This window comes from Cydia amplana, chromosome Z (genome assembly GCF_948474715.1).
Source record: "Cydia amplana chromosome Z, ilCydAmpl1.1, whole genome shotgun sequence".
Classification (NCBI taxonomy): Eukaryota; Metazoa; Arthropoda; class Insecta; order Lepidoptera; family Tortricidae; genus Cydia; species Cydia amplana.
The window spans coordinates 6,636,919-6,654,535 of record NC_086096.1 but is presented as its reverse complement, the minus strand read 5'-3'; the positions used below and the strand labels follow the sequence as shown (position 1 = coordinate 6,654,535).

The following is a 17,617-nucleotide window of genomic DNA, read 5'->3' as shown; positions in this document are numbered from 1 at the left end:
CAGGTAGGTACTGTAGGTACTATAACGTGCACGTGCTCTCATCGCGCATCTCCGTTGACCATATTGTAAATACAAACGAGTTAGCTCATCAAATGCACTTATTAAGCAATAGACACTATCATTAAATACTTAAGGTAGATAGTTAGGTATATTTTTATTTATTACGATATTCAGGAGAAAAATACGTACTTGCGCAATCATTAGGATAAGTGGAGTGGCCGTTTTGTTATAGATTAGTTCAAAGACTGGCCGGCCAAAAGTGGCAGTAGCAAGTAGGTACTTTAGGTATTCACGCATTTTTCTGACAGTGCCTTAGTGTAAGAAAGAGCTGGGTGAATTTTTCTGGTCGGCTCCCACATTTGGCTGGACCAGTTAGCGAGCAATGGCGGTGTATTAGCACGGGCGAAGTATTTTAAAATAAATTTTAATAAAAAGGCCATTCACATATGTTAGTGAGCCTTTCGCTAACAGGGGGCCGATTTTTAAATTTCGACCGCTCGATTTCGTGTTTTTCATTCAACAATATCTCCACTATTACTTCGGCATTTAAATTCTACTAATGGAATTGAAATCCAGTGGTCAATACCACTAGATTCCAAATTTTTATCGGTCGTATTTCAAAAATCAGCATTTCGCCGTTTTCCACGGATGTTCGAGTGAAGAAATCGTGCGATCGAAATTAAAAAATCGGCCCCAGGCGCATTTGCCACACTACCACACATGGACCGATAACTACAGATTATCGAAAGACTAGAAAATTTACATTTACATAATTTACTTGCATTGTTCTTTGTTTTAGACAAAATAGTATAATGATTAATGTCAATGAGAAAATCAATTGAATACGTAAACATACAATATTGTCACTTTAATTATTCGCCTTCATATGTTTGCTTGTAATTAAAATTATTTATTACCTAAATGAAGTCAAGACTTTCTGAAGATTAACACATAATTAATATTTATGTCTAAAATGTGATTATTTGTGACGAGATATAAAAATGTTACAAATCGTATAAATCGTGCTCTAACATTGTATTTTCTTCTTGACCCAAAATGAGTCTTGTGCGTGACTTAAATTAAGATTATGAAAGTGGTCTAAAATCTCCAATACATGCTGAAAAAAGCTTCACTTAGAAGTGCAAGCCTGACCAAAAGTTACAGTTTGTACAAATTTGTGACGTTATCAATGAAAAGGGACCTTATTGTCAATGGCGCTTACGCCGTTGTTAACGATGCTCCATATTTAGACGCTGAGCGGCGTAAGCGCCATCGACAATAAGGTCCCTTTTCATAGATAATGCCCCATTTGGTAAATTGATTGCATCAATATCTTCGCAATATTGTTTTTAACGGCAATTCGCTTTTGTGAGCATTTGTTTTGTAAACATTTTTAGATCTTGTTGTGTATTAGGTTTAAAATAACTTTATCTGAAGCAATGTCTATCGAATCCTAAAATTATACAAAGTTTGTATTTTGCAAATCAGTGTATAGATAGGTAGGTAGGAATCGACCATATTACCCACCCCTCCCCACGGCCACATGTAACAAATAATCGCAATGAACGCAAACACGTCAAATGTAATACATAGTTATTTACGTTACGATACAAGTGCGGAAAAGAAGAAATTCGAAACGAGTGGCGAAAAATTAAACCACGACCGAAGGGAGTGTTTTAAATCGACACGAGTTGCGAATTACCTATTAGCACGTTTTACAGTTACATATGGCACTTTAAACTTTTGGCATACCTACGCACGGAAAGTGCTATGTCCCGCACTAGTTCGGGAAAGTAGCACTATATGTACTGTAAAGACTATTGTTTTACAGTACAGCCGTGGGCAGGAGTGCTGTGGAGGGTGCGCAGTTTAAAAAAAGTTTTGTCTAACTTATTTTTTAATTCAAATTCACCTGTAAAGCTCTGGTTTCCTAGGATAGTGGTGCCGTCATATAGCGGCTGTCTCCATACAAAATACTAATCCATCCATATTTAGCCGTATTATTTTGTATGGAGACGGCCGCTGTATGACGGCACCGCTATCCTAGAAAAACAGAGCTTTTAGACCTTAAATATTTTATTTCCACTTTACATGGTTTTATATGAAATAGTTTTAAATGTGAACAATTTTATACACCTGTACATATATCGATCATAGTTTGTGCGAATTAAGTTGTCAGTATGTACATTGTAATATCCTTATTTAGTAGTAATATACAATAATGTTTGGTGAAAAAAATTGAATTTTCCTTGTGGTAGAAGAGCCGGCCGCAAAATTTTTAACCGACTTGATACCACGATGTAATGCAAAATGGTTTCCCATAAAAGTGCTGCTAAGTCCGAATTCGATAGTCTGCCACGGCGGAACTTGCCGAAAGTACGAAAAAGAAGGCCACTTCCGGTGCGAAAAAAAGGAGGAGGATGGGTTAAATCAGCCGATTTAACCCATCTGATGCCGAAATAATAGTTGTGGCAGCAGTTAGAAATTTACCTGAAGACACAGAAAAGCGAAGTCTGTCAGTATTTTTTTGCCGGAAGTGCTTGGCAGACGCTCTCAAAGGTGACCAGGACTCCTAAATTAACCCATCTGATACCACCATGGAACCAATTCCAGGGGAGCGATTTTTGAATTTCGATCGCTCGATTTCGTCACTCGAAAATCGGTGGAAAACGGTGAAATGCTAATTTTTGAAATACGAGTGATAGAAATTTGGAATCGAGTGGTATCGACCACTCGTTTTCAATTCTATTAGTAGAATTTATATGCCTAGTAGTAGAGATATTACTGAACGAAATACACGAAATCGAGTGGTCGAAATTCAGAAATCGGCCCCCAGTGCGTAGATATGAACCCTCATGTCAGGAATATATAAGTCTGCCAAGGCTTTTCCTGCCGAAACACCTTGGCAGACGAGATTATGTAAGCAAGGCCACCATCGATTACCGTACACTAACCCATCTGAGGGCCTACCGCGAACCACGTTCGACGTGTTGCCTCCCTGTCACACTTACGTACGAATTCACAAGTGCGACAGAGAGGCAACACGTCGAACGTGATTCGCAGTAGGCCCTCTGATACCACCATGAAACCAATTCCAGTCGGTAGGTATGAACCCCCATTTTAGGAATATATAAGTCTGCCAAGGTTTTTCCTGCCGAAACACCTTGGCAGACTTGACGAAACAGACGGGTTAGTATTAAATTGCTCTGATAATTAGCTTAAGATAATATATGTTACGATTCATAAGTGATTGTTGCTAGGCCTATATGAATAAAGTATATTTTGATTTGATTTGCACTTCCGGCAAAAAAAATACTGGCAGACTTCGCTTTTCTGTGTCTACATGTAAATTTATAACTGCTGCCATAACTATTATTTCGGTATCAGATGGGTTAAATCAGCCCCCTTTTTTCGCACCGGAAGTGGTCTTCTTTTTCGTACTTTCGGCATGTTCCGTTTTTTTTTTTCATTTTAATTCGCATAAAACCAACAGAATACCAATGATTATACTCACAAATATAAAAATAATGTTACTTAAGTTGTTTTTTTTTCCTTTTCTATTTTTTTATATTGATTACACTAGGTACCAGTGTATTACATTTAAACTATCTGGGTAGTAGCAGCAGTCGTATATTAGAAATGTGTTAACTAAAAAATATTATAGTATACATATTTGTACAAACTCAGCGACGAAAAGACATCACAAATCACAAACAGGTACGATTTAGCTAATAGTTAATAAATAAAAACTACACAATTCAGGTTTTTCTCGTATGTATGTTAGTAAGGACCAAGCATACCAATTTGTTTCTACCAAGACTATTTCAACACAAAATAACACCTTTTAGTTACGGGTACATAGTTGGTTAACACACTAATGTTTCGTTGCATTTGTCTTGTAGGCACCAACTTATGATATGGCTGAAAAAATACCTTTAGGTTCGACACGAGATACAAGTCTACCTACAGTTTCCCTAGCGTTGACGGCGTTGAGATACTTGAGATCGTTTGCGGCGGCGGGAGCTTTCGCTCGACCTCGGAGCTTCACCACAGTTGAGACTCATTGTGGAATATTGCAAAAATCCTGCACTCCGTGGTGGTTCGCGCACTTCAATCTTCACGTTTTCTATAATGTCTGGGAGCTTTGTGCGATTTAGAAAACTTTGCAGGAATTGAACCACGGCGTGGTCGATCGGCGTCACCTGATTGTGCAAGTCGTTTAACTCGATTGTTAATTGTGTTGTACTTGTAGCTTTTGAACGGGAACGCTTTATGTGCGCCTTTTGCATTGCACATATTTTGCATACTACTTTCATTTTTTTTATAATTCAGAATTTTGATTAAAAAATACTAAATCATTTATCTGTTTTTGCGAATGACAATAAAGTGTAAATGACAATTAAACCTCTTTAATAGCTCTCTAAACTTCATCTTTCAATCTTTGGCTTATCTTTGGTTTAATAATAAAAATTAACAAAATACTGGCCAGTACGTAAGCTAGGTCATACATGGGTCATACAGTCCAACAAGAAATTGTAGAAAAGGCAACACTGTAGTGTCGTCTCTCTTAAATCAATCTAAGAAAACGGGACGACACTAAAGTGTCGCCACTTTTTTAATTTGTCGGGCACACTTAGAGGATAATTTATATTCTAGATTCTGTGCGGAAAGAGAAGAGTCGTGAAATGTAGGGGAGCCCATACATTCTACGACTCTTCTGTTTCCGCGCAGACCCTAACATTTCTAACACAACTTTGCTTGCACTACCTACTCACACTTACCACTAATCATTGTGTTAACGGGCCCGTAGCTTGCAAGCTAGGTAGCGTACTCGGATTGGTCATTTTGGTGTAAGTATGATGTAGATAAAGGCAAAACAACCACAAGTACAGCTCAGTGGCGTAGCTAGAGGATATGGCGCCCGGGGCAGGCACCGAATTTGCCTCCCTTCCCCCCCCCCGCAAACGAAATGAACTAACGCAAGGGTTACTTATACTTATTAAAGTTTACTTTTGATTTAGAATAATAAGTGTTTTTTTAGTCCATCGGTGGCTAACAAACTTACGACTCACCTGATGGTAAGCGGTCACCGCATCCTATGGACGTCTACACTCCAGGGGCGTTACATGCGCGTTGACGCTCACACAAAATCAATGCGGGTTTGTAGCAGAGAGAAGTTCATCCGACGCTATTCAAACGATGAGGATCATGATCGAAAAAGCCAAAATAAACAAGACAAACCTTCATATGGCTTTTATAGATTTGGAGAAGGCGTTCGATCATGTTCCGCGGGATCTCATTTGGGAAGCTTTGAGACAGAAATGAGTACCAGAGTTTTACATATATCTTATACAAGATATGTATAAGGACATTACTACTCAAGTCTTAAGCCCAGCTGGCAAAGGGGAAAAGTTTGAAATCAGCGTAGGAGTACACCAAGGTTCCACTCTAAGCCCATTGATTTTCAATACCGTCATGGATCATCTCACGAAAAAATGACAAAAGCCTCTGCCCTGGAACATTCTTTACGCCGATGATGTTGTTCTAATCTCGGGTAGCGTGGAGGAACTTCAGCGGAGTTTGGACTCTTGGGTAGGGGCACTGGAAACCAATGGCCTTAAAATTAGCAGAAAGAAGACCGAACACATGTCCTGCATTTTCGATAATGTCACTAATCCCGAAAGTATCAAGATTATGATAGGAGATACGTCTGTACCTACGGTTACGCAATTTAAATATCTAGGCTCTGTTCTCAGCAATGACGGCAAAATTGACAATGACGTTACGCACAGAACTACAACTGGATGGATGAAGTGGCGTCAACTCACAGGCGTGATGTGTGACAGAAAGATGCCGCTCAAAGTAAAAGGGCATCTGTATAAGACCGCAATAAGACCGGCTGTTCTGTATGGGTCAGAATGTTGGGCAACCAATAAGCAGCATCTGAACAAGCTGCACACCACAGAAATGCGTATGCTACGCTGGTCAGCCGGTGTCACACTACTGGATAGAATCCGAAACCAGTATGTCAGAGGAAGTTTCAAGATTGCCCCGATTGTCGAAAAGGTCAAGGAGAAACGCTTAAGATGGTATGGTCACGTCCAAAGGCGTTCAGAAGACCATATGGTGAAGCTTGCCCTAAAACTGCCAACCACTACACGCAACTCAGGCAGACCACCTACCACCTGGTGGACGACGGTTGAAAAAGATCTAAAAGAAGCTCATTTAAATAAAGACGTAGCGCAAGACCTCCCTAGATGGAAATTGAGGACAAGGAAGGCCGACCCCAAGTAAATGGGAACAGGTCTAGCAGGAAGAAGAAGAAGAAGAAGAGGAAGAAATATAAAGCAAGAAGAAATATATATTTTAAAAGTATGTAAAAAGCATAATCCATAGTAAATATTAAATAAAAACTAAAGGAATAAACATCTTTCTTTCAACTTTCAGTCACTTTTTTAAGTCAGTATCTTCCAGAAAAACTAAACAACCTACACCAGGTGATGAAAAGGCGCAGTAAAAGGGTTAAAGGGTATTCCCCGTTGGATATATGGATATTATTACGTATCATTTTATGATTAATATGCACCGTATGTGCAGTACAGTTCCATAAGTCTCGTAAAATAGGTACTGAAGTAGAACTGTATCACTTTGTAATATTGAAGAAATGAAAAAAAAATCTAAATGTAATTATTTTCAAAATTGCTTTTTTGGGGTTAGATATGAGGATGTCACGTATTATTTGTGGTATATTGTACAAAAAAAAATCAGCCATATCGTCTCTGGAGGAGCCCAAACTTGGTATGTTTTGAAAATTATTTTTGTTTTAATTAAAAAAAAATGGCTTAAATGTAATGATGTGGTATATTTTTAGAATCGCCTCAAAAAGCCCTTTCATATGATACCACACACGATGGGTTTCTGAAAAAAAAATTTTTTTTTTCCATACAAAAACAAAAAGATTCGGCGCGCCCCTCTTCAGGGAATTTTTTTAAGGAACTGCGGGTCAAAAATTTTGTTTTGACCTCTAGTATGCGTGTGCCAAACGGCTAACCTGTACATCGATTTGCAGTATCTTAAAGTGAACAGGCTAGACTATAGAGTCTGTGCGGAAAACGAAGAGTCGTGGAATGTATGGGGCCCAATAATACATTTCACGACTCTTCTCTTTCCGAACAGACTCATAACAGTCATAACACCCTGAATTCAGGGCTTCAGCTTTTGCCTGCTTTTGGCCCACCAAAATCTTTTGGTCCTAAAGAGACAAGACAACAACAACAAGGACATAATTATTTTCGATACAAGTGCGAATTACCTATTCGCACGTGTATCGTACAACGTTTTACATCACATTACGTTTACGAAATGTGCTTAAATATAGCACAAGGTGTCGTAATGGAGCAACAGGTACTGTAAAAAATATTAATTGCCCGCCGGTAAAAAGTTATATTGACATCCTTTAATCTTATGTATTTAGTGCCAGAAACTGATGTGTTTGACATAATAGTATATTACGATACAAGTGCGAAAAGTAGGAAATACGCAACGAGTGGCGATAATTTGAAACACGACCAAAGGGAGTGTTTTAAATTGACACGAGTTGCGAATTACCTTTTAGGACGGTAAATTAGCATTAGCACATATGCGCCCTAGTGCGGTAACTAGCACTATACGTGCGTATGTCGAAAATTTAATGGGCCATATGAACTGTAAAACGTACAATACACGTGCGAAAAGGTAATTCGCAACTCTTGTCGATTTAAACACTCCCTTCAACACGACAATAGTGACACTTTGCGAACGCGCTGCAACACATTTGAAAGCGATTAAAAATTATACGCAAAACAATGCAGCTTAGCGAAAGTTATTTGTTATATATGATTAATTTTCTATTCTATATTCTTTCCCTAGCTTATGCAAGTCACTGTATGTAGGTGTATCGAACAACTACCGTGCCGGCCAACAGCTACCTATATATAATAGACGCGAAAAAATCAAGAGAGAAGTTTTACAAGTAGGACTTCCTGCTACACCAAGGAAGATGTTAAGGCGAACCCTACACGCAAGATCCATATTGTGATCCGTCAATATAAAATGTCGTATTACGATATTTATTGACGTGACGTGTAGGGTATATATTTCGCTGGATTTCTGGAAATCCTTGTGATCTGATCCTAGATGTGTCGCGTTTGATATTTATCGCGTCAGTACCTCGTACAAAGAACGCTTCAGTACTGACGCGATCCGTATTGATGGTGTAGGGTGTGCTGTGATCCGGCCCAAGATACATAAGTAAATATCATGATAATTATCAAAATATTTATTGACGTGTAGGGTTCGCCTAACGGTTCCGGCACCTGTGACTAATTTGGACGACTTCGACGTCGATGTATATATACTTATAGGCGCTTTGCCGACAGAAACAACACTTTCTTCTCTATCTATCAATGTAGGTATTGATTAGTTTAATACCTTGGCGCGACGCCCTACCAAGACTTCAGAATATTGAGAAGTACCTAATTTGGAAGCCAACTTAGTTAGTTTTCTATCCTCAGTCAATACGATATCTAATGCTTGATATAATGAAGCACATTGGAATTTGTTGACATGAAAAGCCGATCAATAATAAGTACATATAAATTAGTAATGTACCTATAATATCCCTTTTGCAGACTTAACTACACATATTTACCTATAGATAAAGGAGAAGACGTAAATTAGGTAGAAGCATAATCACATCTATTAAGTTTCCTCAAATGACATGGCTTGAGTAAACAGTTATTTAATACTCCATTAAATAGCTGTCTTTACCTAATTCCTGATAATTGTGGCCTTTCTCCTATACTAGGAATTCGATATAGGTATTAATGTAGTCTGCTTGATATCATTGTTTTATTACATGCCAGGCAAGGTAATTTACCAACATTGGCCCTTAGGTCGACCCTTAGGTCGGTTGCACCTAACTGTTAATCATAGTTAAAGAGTTCGCAATTTTTTTATGTATGGAAAGTTTCACAGTAAAGCGCCGGGACGAGCCGGATGACTTTGATCACGCATACCCCGGCCGGCGAGAGCAAAAATGCGTTGACAGCTTAATAGTGCGAGGACACACACTTTGGTCGATGTCGATAAAAACAACACGATGTACTGGACCACCGTTATGATATGCAGAAGTATTAATTATTGTTGTAAACAAAATTAAAACCAAGTGTTTGTATTTATTCAGTATTTTATGTAATTTTCGTAATATACAATTAGCATATTTTCTAAATTTTCTGATTTTAAACTCGTTCGCCTTGCCGATAATAGTTATTTGTACAACAAGAGATCAAAGTTTGATATTTCTTCGAGTGCTTATTTTGAGTCCCGTGCAAGCGAAAGATTCTATAATAGATTCACGAGCGTAGCGAGTGAATCTAATTTAGAATCTTGAGCGTAGTAAGGGACTCAAAAGCGCACGAGATGTAAATAACTTTGATCTCGTGTAGTACACAACATTTTTCACCTCAGCAGTGAGAACATATTAGAGAACCCGAAAAATGTATTCCTTCTTCATCACTTACCTCTATTCACTCATGTTTTCTTAAGATATACCAACAATTAAATTTTCACCTCAGCAGCTCGAACAAGGGTACTTTGCTACTTAAAAACAGTGAGCAAAATCGCATTTTAATCACTGAGTGAGCAAAATCGCATTTTGCTCATTTTGTCACACTCAGTGAGCAAAATGCGATTTTGCTCACTGTTTTTAAGTAGCAAAGTACCCTTGTTCGAGCTGCTGAGGTGAAAAATCCATTTCATCCAACTAAAGGACCGTTCTAAATCTACTGTAGTAATCGGAGCAAAACGAAATAATTCATAGTGATTATGAATTTGTCCTGTATTAGGTAGTTCCACTTCTCTGCCAGATATCAATTTATTTAAATTGTTTAAAGTTAAAATGCCAACGTTCTTCTTCAACACATTCTATTATATATATATGTATTATCATGCCGCGATCAGAAAGGGATTAGAAATAACAGATTTCCATACACTTACGTCAAAATCAATATGGATTGACAGCTATCTCAATCCCTTTCTAATCGCGATTCAGTAATAATTTCTACGATTGACACCGATTGATTTGAGTCAATGTCAGATAGTAGTTGTTTATAATCGCGAAATACACATATGATATGAAAGAGGTCTATTAGTTACGAGTATGTGAAAAGTATCTATTTACAACTGTCACTCACTCTTATCTATTACGAACATTCCCGTGAGTATGATAAATTGATTATAATTGTAATCAGTTGATTGAAATAGTATATAAGCTTAAAAATAATAATGTGAAATGTGTGTGTGTAAATAATAATTTTATGTTGATAGAAAATTGTTTTAGGGTTATTCTTAGAAACGCGTGGAGGTATCAAGTTGAAATAAATAACAAATACTAATGGCTCAGTTTAAAAAAAAAATTGTGCTTAATTAAAAGTAGACTATTCTATCGACATCCATATGTCGATAGAATAGTCGATATTTAATTAAGCACTAGGAGCAGACGCATTTTTGCTCTCGCCGGCCGGGGTATGTGATCAGTCTATCAAATGTGGTTGGTGCACAGCAAATTCGTTTGTTACGTTATCTTTACTAATTAAATATTACTTAATAAATGTAGGTCCTAATTGAATTTGTGATGCAGAATGCTCTATCAATATCAATACCTAAACACACACATTTAAGTAGTGTTATATCATTCAATAGGTATCTACCTAGGTATGTTCATGAAGTATATTCAATGAATGAATGAAGCTCGCAACGTTGCATCGAACAAGCAAGCGGCGCATCGTCGTGAATTACCATTCACGAGTACCAGGAGCGCATAGCTGCAAGCGGGTCATACAGCTAAAGGTCGATTCTAAAACATGTACTATGCAATTCTGAATGTTATCTACTCCTTGATATGAGGGTTTAAGCGGGCATAAAGAATGCAATAGGTGCAATACGCCAGTCTACGCAATATTTAACTTCTATTCGCACAATCAGTATGCTGCAGAGATAACTGACCCCCCTGCATAAAAACTTGTTTGCGGGTGGGGGGGTCAGTTATCTGAATCTCTTCAGCTTCCTGTACCTACATACTATGGTGCTTACAAACAACAGACAAAGAAGTAGCCGCTAGTGTGGCAGAAGCTAATTAACAGGAAATGTTCTGTAGTTACTGTATGAAATAAATAAGTATAATTAATATAAATGAAATAACCTACTGGTTAAGGTAGGTATAGGTACCTTGCGCTGCAGGATTAGGTGAAGGCATAAAAGGAAAACTATGTATAAAATAAAAAATATATATGTATACAATTATATACAAGTCAATCCCTGTTTGTGCGTAATTTTTAAAATTCATTATAATTACAACGGTTATTCCGCTATGCGCTAACATTTAAAAAGTAGGTACTTATTTATTGTCAATCCGCATAGGCTAAATTAACTAAGATCACTATTACTTCACTAAGGACGGATTTTCACAAGCCTCGATCTCTCCTACCTATATATTCGATAAAATGTATACATAAAAACATCTCTCATATTGATGATGGTAAAGGCAAGTCACATGTTAAACGCGTCTATGTCGGCCATTACTTAATTTTTTAACAGGCAAAACACCATGTGTACGTAGAAATAACGTGCTTTAATCATCATCAATTAGGTACAACTTATTACTCTTATTATATACTTATTACAATGCAATGCGTGTGTTCTTAAGGTGGCTGCATACGCAACGTGTTTTGAGTCGTATAATCTATATATTATGTCGCACTTATTGTATGCGACGTCTTATACGAATACGCACTTCCGCCCCCTCCAAACATTACCCGTTCCCGTCACTGACGACGAAAATCACGCTACGTATGCAGCCACCTGAAAATGGCGATGAGACACAGTTTAGCAAAAAGGACCCACTCCGTAACTGGGCGTTTTTAGGGTTCCGTAGCCAAATGGCAAAAAACGGAACCCTTATAGATTCGTCATGTCTGTCTGTCTGTCTGTCCGTCTGTCCGTCTGTCCGTCTGTCTGTCCGTCCGTATGTCACAGCCACTTTTCTCCGAAACTATAAGAACTATACTGTTGAAACTTGGTACGTAGATGTATTCTGTGAACCGCATTAAGATTTTCACACAAAAATAGAAAAAAAACAATAAATTTTTGGGGTTCCCCATACTTTGAACTGAAACTCAAATTTTTTTTTTTCATAAACCCATACGTGTGGGGTATCTATGGATAGGTCTTCAAAAATGATATTGAGGTTTCTAATATCATTTTTTTCTAAACTGAATAGTTTGAGCGAGAGACACTTCCAAAGTGGTAAAATGTGTGTCCCCCCCCCTGTAACTTCTAAAATAAGAGAATGATAAAACTAAAAAAAATATATGATGTACATTACCATGTAAACTTCCACCGAAAATTGGTTTGAACGAGATCTAGTAAGTAGTTTTTTTTAATACGTCATAAATCGCCTAAATACGGAACCCTTCATGGGCGAGTCCGACTCGCACTTGGCCGCTTTTTTTTTGTTGTTCCCTACACTTTTTTTTCAAATTTGGGATTTTTTATGTTATTTCTACTCAGAATCACGAGCTCTTTCTATCCTAATAGGAGAAAAAAAGTGTCCCAAAATTTCCATACATTTTTCGATCTTTCCATTCCGCGACCGCCATACAAAGTCTATGAAAAAATGTGACGTAATGAAAATAAAAACCTTAGGACACTTTTTTCTCCTATTAGGATAGAAAGAGCTCGTGACTCTGAATAGAAATAACATAAAAAATACCGAATTTGAAAAAAAAGTGTAGGGACAAAAAAAAACGCCCAACTATATAGTATCTAATTGATTACCCAGTAAGTCCTTCCGTGCTAAACCACAGGTGACTGGTCAACATTTTAGTGTTCAACTCTTAGAAAAGTAGTACCTATTTATATTTAAATGGGTCACATCGAAATACCATTCGACTCAAAGTCGATTAACCTTAAGGTCTTGTCTGTGTGCGAGAAGGTTTCAGACCAAATTTTTTGTCATTTTGTTTTGACATCGAGAATGATTTTATCTGCTCTATCCGGCACGACGGATTTGAACCCACGATTTGTACACACACTCCGGAAAGGTTAAGTGAATAATGCACGTTCTGTCTCTCGTTGTTACTCAGCAATTTTTAAGTTATTAGTTTTAAGAAACAGGTGAAAATACTGTGTCATTTGCGCTAGTGAATGTTAAACAAACTGCTATTATAACTTAAAACGCGAGAGCGATTCGCGAATTCGTCCGATCTGAACGCACCCTAAAACGGTTAAATAGGGCTAGCCACACTATACATATATATACAGTATTATATATAGGTATAGCTTTTAGTTAAGCACAACCTTGAATCTAGGATTATCGAAAAGGTTTGTCCTCTTTATTGATAGAGTACCTACATATTTAGGTAGAGACCACAATTATCGACATCGATCCAGGTTGAGCAGACGAAGCTTCATACATACTAGATATTATCTTCGTAAACGCTTCTTACTGTGGTGTCTGTGTAATCATCCTGGTAGATTTCCTTCACCGAAAAAGGATTGGTAAATATCAAGTAAGTAAATAGTAGCCTATTTATATTATTTAATATTTTATAAGTGAATAAAAGCCACACGTTCCAGACGTGTTCAATTTATTCACAATGGCTTGAAATTAAAAATGTTAAAATGGCCATCAATTTTGGCACCTATGAATGACCTTTGCATCGATCCGGATCCTTTACAAATACTTGTATGCAGTCGAGCGTATGACTTATGCTTGCATGGTCTGTTAGTTAACCTTTTCGACGCCGTGTCAAACACAAGCTGTCTCTCAGGCGCCACGTCACCGAAGTGTCAAAACTGAAATTGAACTTTATGCATATGCACCTAGGTCTATGTTGCTCTGTGGTCTATGACCGATTAATACGTCTTTGGCGTTGGACCTGCGGTGCGTATATATCGGTCATTGGCGTCCAAAGGGTTAACCAACTAATAGATATTGCACAGCTGAGCAGCTAATTTCACAGGTTAAATACAATCTCTTCGGGGGCTTCAAGAAACTAGTTTCAGAATAGCTGTGTAGGTATCTGGATTGTCGTAGAGATTCAGAATGTAGGTGTTTCGACACATTCAGGAGTAGGTATAACACACAGCACGGAGTTTCCGCATGGTACCATGTAAATTGCGGGGCGTCGTGTGCAATACCACGCGGTTTACCTACATTGTACTTAGTAAAAACCCCGCTCGACCAGAGCCGAGTGTTACGCGCCTAAAGTAGAACCGATGTTTAAACCTGACTTGAGTGATATGTCATGGTGTAGTTCACTTTATTAAACGTAGACTTCTCCCCGTTTCGAGTTTGATTTCCTGGTGAACTCCGGCGGCGTGCCGGTGCTGGCCGCGCTGTGTTCGCTGTCGCGGTCCGATCCGGGCAGTTCCGTGACTGTGGCTCGCGGCGGCGGCGGCGTCGCGCCGGATCCCGCCGAGCCCGTTATCCGCTCGGTTCTAGGCGTCGAAGGGGTCGATCCCACTAGTGAAAGTTGTGTCACTCCCATAGGAGACAGGGCGACCGGCCCCGCGGTCAACATCGGCGCTAGGCCCGACGGAGATAAAACTGCCTGTGCTAAAGCTGTAGTCCCCGGCTGGCCTGCGTGTAACGTGTTATTAACCGATCCGCTGTCCAGCTCTTGTATAGGAGACAGCACTAAAGCGCCGAGGACGGGCACCTCGTTCTGGTAGCCCTGGTGGGCCATGATGACGCCCATGTTCTGCATGCCCATAGCGAGGCGGTTCTCGCGGTCGATGATCTCCTTCGTCACGTCTGGAGTGGGGATTCGCGGTCGGTTGCGGAGCGTGATCGGCACCGCTGTACCGTTACTTTTCTGTCCACCTAAAAACGTTAATTAATTAAAAGTAAATATTTAATAGAACAAAAACAGCCCTGAGACGGCGATAATTCGTAGATGATTAGTAATCTTGATGACTAGTAGGTATTCTGAGTTTACACTCCGAAAACGGTGCTAGCACAAACTCCATTTTTTTCTAGAAGGTTAAATAATAAATAGCATAATCGTACGCCGGATTGTAACGTAATGACGTAATTTTCCAAAAAACATTACATTAAAAATACATTAAAATTGGCTATAAGTAAACTATACTAAAACTAAACTTAACAAGGCCACAACTTAGTCAAACAACTCGTCCCGCGCCCTTCCAGATGCAATGGCTCAAGGGCACGCTCGTCGCATGGCCACATTGAACCGCGATAGACAGCCTCTGCATCAGGAATGACCCGTAACGAGGGTCACAGAGGGATTTTCCAAAGCGGAATGTAAGCCAGGAACTAACCGTGTCTAGAGTTCTGTCGATGTTGAGAGCGGCCGCTCTTCCTGCCGACGATCCTCTCGTAGAGCGACATCTTGTGCGCCGGCGCAGGCGCGGGCTGGCCGGCCTCGGGGCTGGAGTACACCACGGAGTTGTGCCGGTTGCGGCCGAACAACCCGCCCGACGAGTACGCCGTGGACGCGGACCGCACCGACCCCATGCGGGAGATCTGACGCTGGAACCAGTTCTTCCGTCGCTCCACTAACGGTGTGTCCACGCTTTCCTGTAACGTAATGTTTTCACATTTATTATGATATTTCCCCATAATATTATTGTAGTAAAGAAGCGTATGCGAAGCCATGCGTGTTGTTTTTAAGTCTGACTGTAAGCAGTAAGTTTTTGGCTATGTTTGGTTTACTTGGCATTTTTTTTATAAAGCTTTTACTACCTCTATGTTATCAATCGGTCATTTAATCGTTAAGAGCCAACAGGAGTGGTCATTTCTCCATACAAACGTACTCGACTGTTTCCTCCGTGGGTTTTGAAGCTAGAGCAATGATTTTTTTAAGACAGATTAATATCGTCAATATCTGTGTCGGACCGTTTTTTTTTTTTTTGATATTTTTGTTTTTTAAGGCGCTAGAGCCCTTCAAAAATAGCCAAAATGGCCTAATTGACTATGCCGCAATGAGAGGCGTGGTATTCAAAATTGATATCAATTAGCCAAAAAATCAAAACGGTCCGACACAGATAATTCCATAATCATTTAGATTTCCAAATTTGGTTACGATTGGTTAAGTTTTGGAGGAGGAAACAGTCGAGTACGAAACCTCGATATTTGAGATTTTTACGGAGGATTTTTCGCCTTGTCCTTATCGCACTAGTTTTAGGAGCCGCTTCCGTTAGCGAGACGGGTATATTTACCTAAAATATTTAAATCTCAGCTCCTGTTGGCTCTTAAGAGTTATTATGCGTCGTGAATTAAATCGTGAACTCCACTTAAATTCACTTGAAATAAAATCGCCTAAAATGCAAGGATTCTATAAACTTGAGGGGCTAAGGCAAACAGGATTATGCAACTGTACTTACGTAATCAGCGTACGTCTCATCGTGGCTTTTTCTTGGGGCCTGCACGTTGGCGTACACGGCGTCTTCAGCCTTCACCTGAAACGCGCGTAATTAATTTCACTAACGTCTTATAAGTAGGTATAGGAAAGAAATGTATGTAGAAAAAAACACAATTTCGAATTCGCTCTCTGTCAGTGAAAGCATCTCTCTGTTCTTTATTCACATTCAGTTGCCACTGTTGCCAGAATACACTAAACGATTTGTAATCTAATGAACAATGTGACTGACGCATTCAAACATTTCTGTTTTAAAACCTACATACTCGTACAACAATAGATGACAGTTACAATAGACAAATGATACAAAAGGAAGGACAGCTTATTATTTTTAAAACATATCGGCGTGCAAACAAATGTATCATAAATTGTTGCATGACGACGTGTGGAAACTCTTATTTATTTGTAAATAAACCAGGCTATATGTATTAATGGTGCAGTTGAATCAATGCATTAGTCTCGAAACGTGGTATCGACAGCACGTTCCTCCTACATCCAAACATCTACATACAATGAGTGGTCTGGCTGTGAAATTAGTGTTTTTCATTTTGTTCGCTAGTGGATTAACATTTCCTATGAAAAGAATCAAAAAGAGAGTTAATACAGTAAGTCATATGTTTGTCTATATATTAACTGCACCATTTTAAGTACCTTATGGTTAACTTCGTTTTTAGGGTTCCGTAGTCAACTAGGAACCCTTACTTATGGGCTATTGATTGTTGTCTATTGTTTTGCTATCGTCAGATTTCGATAAACTTTGGTGGATAAATAGAGTTCCCTATTATGTACAATAAGCGTAATTATGTCCTACAGAACCTTCCTCTGAATTGCGAAAACATACGGTATTTTCGTATTTCAGCGGAAAACTATGTACATATTTTTTTGGGACACATCGAGATTTCCTATTTATTCCGTCTAAAATGAAGAACTCTTCAATTCAAAAAATCAAAATGTTATCCAATTCTAACGAATAAAAAAATTACTGTAATAAAACACCTGTCTCATAGTTTGGCCTTGTCCGCGTGTCTGTCCGTGCGCGGCTTAACACAGTGGTCGTTAGTACTAGAAAGCTGCAATTTGGCATATGAATACATATTTTGCCTATCAATCACGCCGACATAATGGAAGTATTAAAG

General features: G+C 38.8%; 1 protein-coding gene across 2 annotated transcripts in view; it reads right to left on the bottom strand.

The window, feature by feature from the left end:
* Positions 1 to 14,222: 14,222 nt before the first annotated feature.
* Positions 14,223 to 17,617, bottom strand: part of LOC134661730 (bestrophin-4) — a 68,299-nt gene continuing 64,904 nt past the window's right edge. Inside the window, exons 9-11 of one of the 2 annotated variants that reach the window (XM_063517909.1) lie at positions 16,447 to 16,521; positions 15,382 to 15,640; positions 14,223 to 14,923 (exon numbers count right to left, since the gene is read on the bottom strand). In XM_063517909.1, coding sequence (XP_063373979.1) covers positions 14,364 to 14,923; positions 15,382 to 15,640; positions 16,447 to 16,521 — 894 coding nt within the window. In that variant the 3' untranslated portion in view covers positions 14,223 to 14,363. The remainder of the gene's footprint in view (positions 14,924 to 15,381; positions 15,641 to 16,446; positions 16,522 to 17,617) is intronic. The other variant, XM_063517910.1, reaches the window with a different exon arrangement.